The sequence below is a fragment of the Lolium rigidum genome, chromosome 2 (genome assembly GCF_022539505.1).
Source record: "Lolium rigidum isolate FL_2022 chromosome 2, APGP_CSIRO_Lrig_0.1, whole genome shotgun sequence".
Taxonomy (NCBI): Eukaryota; Viridiplantae; Streptophyta; class Magnoliopsida; order Poales; family Poaceae; genus Lolium; species Lolium rigidum.
Window position 1 is genome coordinate 103,280,042 of NC_061509.1, and position 10,565 is coordinate 103,290,606.

General features: G+C 43.9%; 1 protein-coding gene across 1 annotated transcript; it reads right to left on the reverse strand.

Annotated features, from left to right (window-relative positions):
* Positions 1-5,610: 5,610 nt before the first annotated feature.
* Positions 5,611-9,957, reverse strand: LOC124687035. Its single transcript, XM_047220894.1, has 2 exons — positions 8,896-9,957; positions 5,611-5,939 (listed from the first exon to the last, which is right to left on the reverse strand). The coding sequence occupies exons 1-2, from the start codon at positions 9,780-9,782 to the stop codon at positions 5,924-5,926; spliced, it is 903 nt and encodes a 300-aa protein (XP_047076850.1). The 5' UTR covers positions 9,783-9,957; the 3' UTR covers positions 5,611-5,923.
* Positions 9,958-10,565: the final 608 nt, after the last annotated feature.

A 10,565-nucleotide genomic window follows, 5' to 3' on the forward strand; every position in this document is an offset into this window, starting at 1 on the left:
ACTTGGCCTTTAGGTACAGAGATCTGTGCGTTGGTGTCTGCCAGCTGCATAGTTTGCGGTCTCATAGGTGCAGTATTGCAATGATCATTGCCGATGTCCCTTGCTCACAGAAATTCATGGTAGCTCTAAGTTTTATTTTGCTAATGTCGTGCTATGAGCCTCTTCTGCTAAAGTAAATAAAATGGATTAATACTTTGCTGCTAAAAGTTGTAGTATTAAAATCCGCAAAGAATGATTGAATAGATGATTTCTTTATGATATAGGCCCTTAGTTATTATTTTAAGCTATGGATGGCCAGTTCAGACGGTGCCAACTTCCTCCCGGCTGCTCCTGATATGCCACCACACTTTTCTCCTCGACTACGTCGACTCAACTCAAGCGCAGCTAAGGATCAGTGCTAATAATCATTTTCATTCTTTCAGACTGGTGGTCATGAAACAATCCAATCAGCTGAGATTTTTTTTTTGTTATGATTGGCTCTCAGTTCATAAATAATTATTGACGGTAATTCTAAATTTTCTTTTGATACTAAAGTCTCTTCTTCTAGACACAAATTGGGTCTTCTCCGTGGACAGAAATATTGTCTTGTACGTATTGCTATATTTCCTTCCTTCAAGGACTTTTTTATACATATATTGTTGAATTCTTGCAAAAATAAGCTGCGTATACCTTCTGTATTATATACACCGGTTGGTAGATTCTAGCAATGAGTTTTTTTTTTTGCTTCATACAACTGATTTGTGTTGGTGAGCAATAGTCAGCTCAAATTGGTATTAACCTAGCAAACTAATTGTATGATCTATGCTCTCCTTTCTTACGTCCTAACCATGAGAAAATATCTCAAGTGGAGACAAGCCAAATTGAGGTGTTATATGACAGGAATGTGAATTAATACCATTGCTCACTCCAGGATATATGGCGATAGTTGTAATAGCTGGTACTCCTTGAGCTTTTGCTTCTACATGGTAAGCTTAGGCTCTCCATGAATAGTCCATATCATCACAAGCATTGATATATGCTATCTGTTCACACAAAAACTAAGTGGGTCAATTGCTTTTTTAGCTAATTTTATGATATCGGAAAGTTAAACAGATGTGACACAAAACTGATGCACTTTTTCTCAGGGATAGCATGTCTTGAGCTACCTTAGTCGATATTGCTGATCTCTCTACTATCTCTCCCCTGAAGGTGCATCAACTGGGTCAGCAACAACATTACACACCGATTCACGCGGAAAGCCCGGTGCAAGTACCATCAAGTCTGACTTATTAATCACTTGTCCAAATTATTTTCAGATGCTGCTTTGAACACAAGAAAGATCCCAGGTTCTGCTACATCAACAGGTAAGGGATTGGTGTCTTCTGTCAACTTCCAGATAACACACCAGCACCAATATGTTCGTTCAAGCCTCAACCCCAGTGTCGCTTTCACCACTCCAAGCGGAGGTTTCAGCTCTTCTTGCGGCGACAATTGCAGAGCTGCTTCATCCACAGCAGGTTACACTCCACACCAACAACACAAGGAATCCTTCTAGCCCCCGGTCCAGTGGGAAATTCAACAACAAGAGTCTATTTTATTGTTTTCCCGTCTATTTTATGAGTTGCGATGAAAAATTCATCAACACATTATTGTCTCCCCGTCTATTTTATTAGCGCCATACGTAATAGAAACTGATACAAGAGTCTATTTTATTAGCGCCATACAATATAAAAACTGATACAAGTCACTAGATTACGCGCCAAGGTGCCCACCTAAATCTACAAAATAATAGAGTGGAATTGGCCAATTAATTATACACTATGTATGTTAGAAAATGCATTTTTTATTTCAATGTTTATAATTTTACTAGCAAACAAATATGAGTACATCAGGATGGTGCGCCGAGGCGCACCTGATAAAATTTAGGTTCTATGGGATGAGATGAAGGGTATGCTCCTCTCAAAGGTATCATGTTATTTCGTGGAAGAATTTGTCCTGGGCTAATGGTTCACTTCAATTCTGAGCTCCTCTTTCTATTTCATAGAATATGTTAGGCTAATGTAATATGATCCGGTCTTCGGGTCTTGCATGTTATATCTGAGCTGAAACTAAACATGAATGCTTACTGGACCTTGGTAGAGACTTGGTAACCTTGGTGGAAACTAAACATGTAGCCTCGGCGTACTATGATCCCAAGTTTCATGTTTAGTGGACCTTGGTGGAGACTCATGTAGCCTCTATATACATTCACATTCGTTATTGTTATGAGAATTCTTAAATATATTTATATATGAATGCTAAGGTCCATGGTTAAGTCAAATTTTGTCTTTGATTACTTCTTCCGCGGGGCTGTTGTTCCCTGTTAATAAAAAGTCTTCATATGTAGCATACCTGTAAGATATTGATTGGTGTTGACTGCCTAGGAGCTTTGAGTTTAATTAGGAACCAACTTAAAACTTTATTTATAAAATCAACAATATTAATAAGGTATATTTCTTACAAACTAGCATCCGATGTATCTGGTGTAACAATCGAAGAGCGGTATTGTTTTTTTTTTGCAAGTTCATACATTTAAGTGTTACTTAGATTCACGCAAATGTACATACCACTGAATGTAGCTGTGATTGTATGTTGTGGTATTTACAGCGTAATTTATCGTGTTTGCTTGGGGTCGCGCAGCTAATTGTGCCTTACTTACATCTGTTTCTCTTGACAGAACCATAGGGTGTTAGTCATTGTAATACATTTACCTATTTTTCTGATTGTGTAAGCCTTTGCTACCCAGTTCATGATTTTGTTTGCTCTTATCCTAATTTCATTATCTACTTAGTTTTGTAAAATTTTAAAAACATTATTCTTCTTCTTCATGTTTTCTAATTATCGTTATACAGAATGAAAATTGAGGTGAATTCATGATTTTCTTCTTCCTATTTTCTTATCTACTTAGTTTGCATCAACACGATTTTTACGGAATCGTGCGCCAAGGCGCACATCTAAATCTAGTATAGCAATATGCGCCACATAAATGTGTATTTCTGTGGCACATATATCAATATGCGCCACATAAAGCCTCCATTCCGTGGCGCATATTTTTGTATGCGCCACAATTCCAATAATTCTGTGGAGCATTTTTTTGCGCCACGGAAATATTTTGTGGAGCACTCCTTTTTAAATGTGCCACAAAATCTATTTCCATCTATAAGCATTTTTCTAGTAGTGCACCTTCTTTCTCTTGGTCATATAGAATTTCATTAAGGTCACATTTGAACTCTTCGTACGTACCCGTGAATCTCCGCTCTTTGTTCACATCCTCAACTATGCGGACATCAATATAATTTGGTTCAGCGAAAATTTGGTGCACTTGGACATCACTTCTCCACGGCATTAATATTCCACCTCGTCGACCATCACTAGTTTGGACAATCAAAAAATCCATTTTTCATACGCCGACGCAGGCATTCAGCAGGGCAACGATCTAGGTGGATTTCCGATAGAAAAAACCACATCTGGTCTATGACGCCACATGACATCCATCAACGCCCGAACTACCGCGGCGTTACCCAAACCGTGGCAGTTCTAGGATAGGATCCTCATTGCGACCGGAGCCCACGCGGGACCCGCCGATCCTAGTGAAGGGGAGTCGGCTCCATCCTTCTTTGTGCTTTTTACGGTCTTTTCCTTTTCTCCATCAACAAGGTCTTCAACAGTTTTCCCATTAGTCTGCATAGCAGCTGCTCCATTAATTTTGTCCTCCTTAGTTACTGATGTCGAATTCATCAGTTCCTATATCTAGATATATGTTTGCTAGTGTGTACAGATTATCACGCTTGTCAACTTCCATATCTTTCAGTGGACTAAAAGCAGTATCAACCAGTTTGGTCTCCTTAGGTTGTCTCCCTGGACCTCCAAATGCATTGTGTCTCCATGGCACCATAGATCCTCCATGACCAGTTGGATCTGTGTCCCTTCCTTCACCAAATTCATCCCGGTCCCAACCTGAACGGCCAGAACCACGTCCACCTCCACGGCCAATACCAAGGCTACGGTCATGCGAAGTTCCCCGATCAGCCTTTAAGAAGCCTCCCCATTTAAGTTTGTCCTCATCATGCTCCCTTGGACCACACTCAAGATGGCTATGTCCAAAGAATCCGCAAGCACCATCGATTCTAGGAACCTTTTCATATTGTATCTGATTGAACTCTCGTTGATCGTCTCTGGATATAGTAACAAAACAGGCGAGAATTCTCCTCACATCCAATCTAACTTTGACACGAACAAAATTCCCCATGCCATTCACATCAGTCTCAACTTTTTTAGCCAGCCCAACCTTTTTTGTAGTCTAATTCATAATCAGCGCTTCATTACGATACCCCACCGACAATTTATGGATTTAGATCCACATATCAAAGCAATTGAGATCAGCAGAGTCAGGGGCAGCAAGTCCATCGTATTCCTCAATGTAGACAATGTTCTGCCGAAATAACCAGGGTCCACCCTCCTTCACTTGAGGTAGTCTCCCAAAGAGAAACACTGGATTCCCAAACAGAAACACTGGATTGTGAATAGATTTCCCTCTAGATGGCAGAATTCAATCGTTTGCGCTGGTGACCACACATTCGTCATGTGTTGTTCGAAAGTTATGGGACTAAAAGGATTTGTTGTATGTACCTTTGCAAGAGCCATCCACTTGATCCCTTGTTTTGGAGCTGAATCCTCATCCTCAAAGACCAGATCATCTAACTCGTCCTCCTCAATACCGAGGCGTTGTAACAGTAGGATGCACTAGGGAATTGCTACAGACTCCCACGTGGAAACGGAGAAAAGATGAGCCCCCCGCCCCCCTCACCGAAGACACCGGAGAAAACTCCGACAGCGAGGTCAAGAAACCCTAGATCACCTTGGTCAAGAAAACTAAAACAAGCATGTATCAAGGCGGCCCATTTCGAATTACACTTAGTTTTGACTCTACATAGTTTCTCGCCTTTGCCCATGAAATATCTGCACTTGTTGCTGACACTCCAGTTATGCACGCCCCTATAAGAAATAACAAAATGTTTTTTTTCTGAAGAACATAATTGGCCCATGGGGAAGAACAAAAAGGCCACTGTTGGCCCAACTGGCCTTTATTTCTATCTGAAGATCTATCAGAGCAGGGAGCATGAGCTCTCGGCTCCATGGTCATTGGATGAGATGTTGAATAGATAGCGGAGGGCATGGGCAGAGTTAGTGGGTTGTAATGTACTCCGTATCCATTTTAGCAGAGAAGTATGGGGTTTTGGGACATGCGTGTTGGGTTGAGGAGGAGATGCAGACGAACATCAGAGCTGGTTAATAGGTATTGTGTTTGAGCACAAAACTTAACATGTATGATCTGGGTTTCCGAAAGAAGCTCAAATTCAAGCAAAGTTGGGTGAACTACAAATCTAAAAAATCCGGTCGGTCCAGCATCAACAGCTCATGCTTCTAACATAAATGTTTTTCTGCAAATACATCTAAAATTAACTGTCAATCGGTCAATCTGAACCATTGGACCATTCGGCCACGGAATCACTTCAATCACCAAAGATTTAGCAAGTTCGTTTCTCGGTAATAAGGCGGTACTAATTCTAGAGTAATAACAAGTAAACTATATGCACACACCCAATGATCATTCCATTCCTGCCATATACGTATGTATGTATATGCATAAAATACAAAAGAAAAAGAATCAGGAGCTGGGAGCACTATACAGTTACAAGCTTAACTCTTACAAGGTTCAGTCCAGAGGTTTTCAAGAACTTATATAATACAAGCAAACCAATCACCAACTTATAATCTCATGGGCAGAAAACGCAAATAAGTTAGAGCATCGATCCGCAGCTTGAACACCACTTACTACGAACGCTTGATCCTAAGCAAGTAGCAGCAGAGAACTCATGTGCGAGCTGGCCGGATGTGCATGCCTTCAGGTCAAGCTAAACCTGAAAAGAATTTCATCATCATGGAGAAAAAAGACTGGTCAGTTGCTGGAAGCTTCTGAATCATCAAATTTTAGGCATGTTTCAGAGTTGAACTGATCAGACTGTTTGAAATGCCACAGATGATCAGCCATATCAAGTGACAAAAGAATCATAAAGGAAAACATGGTACACTAGTTAGAACCTTTAGATCTTTTTGGAAACATTGTTCAGTCACCAATCAGAAAAATGTCCTGTGCTGATCATTTTTGTTGTAAAAAAAAACTTTAGGGAGGTAGGTGCGTTTAGTTTCAGGCAGCTGGTCCTTGCATGTACAGTTGTTGCTAATCATGTTCCTCTCATCTAGGATCCAATGTCCCTATCTATTGGGTTTCCCTGTTCGTCCTCCAAATCGGCAGATTTTCTTGTCTTCCTTATTCTTGTGAGCTACCTCGATGGTCCAGGTGGGATCCCAAAGGAGCAACTTGTCAAAAATAAGTAAGACGCTGCGTGTGCCGAACAAGATGGACGGCGACGCGCCAACATATATGTGGCAATGTTACCGCACAACATCTGGTCGAGCATCTCATTTAAGTCGGAGGTTGCTATATGACCACTAGTGAATTTTGATGGTCGTGTGTACCAAAGACAGTCCTGTACGAGCGTGCAAGGGACTGTTTGGTTTTCAGGATTCCAAAAACAAAAACAGAAACAAACATAGGAAAAACAGAAAATTGTAGGTACAAAACAGAGGAGTGGAAAACACAAAAAATTTTATAAACTGGGCTGCTTGGATCAGAGGAATGGGAAAACAAAGGATTCTTAATGAACACGGTCAAATCAAAATTAAACAACTCGTGAAAGTATAATTAAGGTGCTATTGTGCCACTAGAGACCTTGATCTCTCTTTTCGTTCATGGGAATTTGAAAATAAGTCCAAGCGGATTGTAAACTTTCTGCGTTTTTTTAAAGTGATATTTCTTTTGCGTTTCTTCTTCTGCTCAATTCATTTGAGCCAAACAGATAATTTTTTTTAAACAAGGCAGAATACTTTTCATTTTTATTAATTAAGAAAAAAAGAGTTGGTCAATTAATTAGTAGAAAGCCGGCTAAAAACCGTTACAAATGCACCAATGCCATCATAGAACATGGCCAACCTGGCCACACGAAGCGCACACACGTGCCGTTGAATTGAAGGACCACCGATGAGGTTGCCAACAAGCGTCGTCGTCATCACTCCTACTCGAGCAAGCGGCTCCGACTTCACCTTCAACGGTGAATGTTGCCACCGTTGGAAAAGAAATCACATTCCTACGTTATTACTTCGGGTTTACTTTAAACTAAACAAGCCCTAAGCCTACAAAGTTGGTGTGTGTAGCTAGGGACAGAGAGAATCCAGGGCTTGCTTTTGCTTGGAGACAGCCGTTTGGCTCACTACTCCTCACCTGCCGCTGCCATCGGTGCCAAGCCGCCAAGCAAGGCAGATGCCGCGTATCTATTCTACCACTACGATCCATGGATCTGCATGAACCCGTACTATGCGCGGCAGACTGTACCCTGTGGCATCTTGTGTGCCACAAAAATGTGTCTTGCTACAACTAAAGGGAGGCCTCACTACACGACAATGACATCTCACGGCCGTACGAATATATGCCACTTAATATTTTGGCCTGTGTCCTAATTCTCCAATTGACCCCATCCCTATGGAATATTTCCTTGTGCCTCGGATGGTTCGTTGGCTCATGGTTCATGGATCAGCTCGAATCATCCAGTCCAACGACGAAGCAAGGAATTTTTCAGTGTAGTCAGTTCTTTACTCCATGTCCGAAGCAATGTCAAGATACATGTTTTGCTGTTTTGGTGGAGAAAGAGTTCCTAGGTTCTGTAAGAAATGAAGAATCATGTGAAACAGTTATAGGTTCATCCATGTGTATACTGTGTTTTCGATTTTCAGAAGAGTAAAATACACCCAAGGTACTTAAACTTGACACCTAAAATCTATATGGTCACCCACCTTTCGAATACAGAACGTATGGTGTCTAAAAACAACTTAGTGTTCACTTTAGCCAGTGGCTCACCGTACGGGGTCGTATTTGCGGACGTGGCGCTGTGTTTACTGGTCTCCTCTGATGATATTTTTGCAAGAAAGTCCCTTAACAAAAATATTCGGCAGATGCCCCCGATCCACGTATGCGCCTCTTCTAATCTCTTCGTCTTCGTCTTCTTTCCACGAACCAGAGGAGCCCTGCATATGGCCGGTGAGTTCCGGCCGCCTCGGCATCCTGCTCCGGTGGTGGAACTGGAGACGAGCGGTGGAGTGTGAAGTTGCTCGCTTGGATCGGTGGCGAGGTCGGACATGAGAAGGTGGAGGTGGAAGGAACCTTTTGTCCTTTTTGGAATTTAGCCTAGTTTTAAATTATTTGGAAACAACCCCTATGGATGGTATGAGGCTCACAAACAAGCAATGGTGGACCTATGTGCATGTCAAGGGGGCCACCCCCAGCTTTTGACCATTCTCTGAAGATTTTTTTGGGGGATAGACTTAAATGGGATTTTTTACCTCCCTCACAAACTTACAGATTTTACAACCCCCAGCAGTTCTTACCTAACTCCGCCACTGCAGACGAGGTGCACACCCTACCACGTTAGTGAATACAACGATGAGCCGGTGACCTAGATAGACACTAAATCAGGTACCATACTTTCGTATTCGAAAGGTGGGTGACCGTACCGATTTTGGGTGTCAAATTTAAGCGCCGTGGGTGCATTTTTCTCTCTTTTGAGAGTGACGATGGCCAAAGTTTTCCTTAATAACTTGCTTTTATAATTACTGTTACTTTTAGTAAGTTCATTTTGTATTTTCCTCAAAATAATTGTGTTTGTGTGTATTGTTAAATAAACATATATCTAATTCATACATTTGCATGCAAGTATATTAAGAACAGTACTATCAAAGCAGATAAGAGAAGACGAAACTTACCATCTCATTCTAAATAGGTACACCTGGCACTTGCTCATTGGGGTCCCGGCGGGGACACCTCGCGGCGCCATGATCCCACTGTCGCAGGACAACCTGACGGGCACCATGCCAGTGCGAAGCGCCCCCACCCGCACGCCGATGTGGGTGTCCACGACCACCTTGAACGCCAGCTGCCGCCGCCGGAACCGGTCGCGCATGCGCCCCGCCACGGCCTCATCCACCACCACCCCCTTGGCCGCCGCCACGAACCCGACCGCTGCCACGCTCCGGGGAGCGTGCTCGAAGCCGCCCACGGGCGCCCAGCCCAGCGCCACGTCGCCGTCGCTGTCGGCCAGGGCAGCGCGTCCCTCGCCGTCGCCGTACTCGAAGGCGACCTTGTCGTTGGGGTTCCAGGAGACCACCTTGACGCCGACGGTGACGTCCATGGCGGACACCGCGGAGGAGTTACCGACGCGGAACCGCGTGGTGGACACGGGCTGGAGGTGGAACGACGGCGGCCGCGGGTGGTAGTAGAGGTACGCGAGGCACGCCGCGGCGAACGCGAGGCAGCACGCGAGCAGGACGAGGCCGGTGGCGACGCAGCACACCCGGCGGCAGGAGCATGATGAGCCCCGGTGGTGCCGGTATTGCCGCTTCCCCGGCGCCCTGCCTCCCTGCTGCTGCTGCTGCCGGAATTGGTGCGCCGGCGGTGGCTTCAGTGGGGGAACCTGCGCGTGCTGCGGGTGCGCGAGGGGCGGCTTCTTCATCGGCGGTGGCGCCAGTGACGGCTTCTTGAGTGGCACCGTCGCCCTAGCCGGTGCAGGAGCTGCGGACGCAACGGCGGCAGGTTTGGGCTTGGGCTTCGAGGCCATCGCCGGCGCCGGCGCGATGGGAGGCTTGTCGGCCATGGATGGATAGCCGCGCGCGAGGTTCTTGAAATCTTGGTGGTGAGCACGCTGTGTCCGCGAGAAGCTTTGATGGTACAAGTGAAGTGATGGTTTGGTGCCGAGCTAGCTGTTGATACTTATAGCAGCATCATATGGAGAATTAAAGGTTGGGTTTGGTCTGGGAAGCAAAGGAGGCAAGTGGCAATGGAGCGGGGCGCGGGTACTAGTGGCAGGGTAGCCGGTAGCTATAAGAGCGGGCGCGTCGGTGAAGGAGGATCTGACAGGTGGGGCCGGGAAGAGGTGGCTGCCTGCATGGCTTCGGACCCGATAGTGACATCGTTGCAGAATCTCTTGTGTATTTTTCTTCTCAAGATATGATAATATAGTACAGTATGAAGTGTATGTTCAGGTTTTACGACTGTACTGGATCATATACACTAGCAATGAGCTACGAAAAACCACACATCATATTCATAACGATTTTTGGAAGAATCTTCGTATCATGAAATAGTTGTGATTTTGGCAGAAAAAAATAAACTGTTATTTCTACAAGAACACGAGTGTATATATTGATTTATGTTTTTTGATGAAAAATAATTATATTGATTTTTTTATGTATGTATGGATGGTTGTAGTTGTTTACTCAAGGTCTTGGTGGTGCCGCATAGGCTGGAAACTAAAAGTTGAAACTCGTGAGCTAAACTAGTAACTCGCGACTCTACTTGAACTCATATAATAAGTGTCAAGCCGAGTTTCAGCTTTTTTCGTTAAACACGTCGAGCTAAACGAGCCGAGTTCGCCTAT

Bases quoted from the DNA above. Each gene is read 5' to 3' on its own strand.
- LOC124687035 (XM_047220894.1), bottom strand. From the start codon at position 9,782: ATGGCCGACAAGCCTCCCATCGCGCCGGCGCCGGCGATGGCCTCGAAG.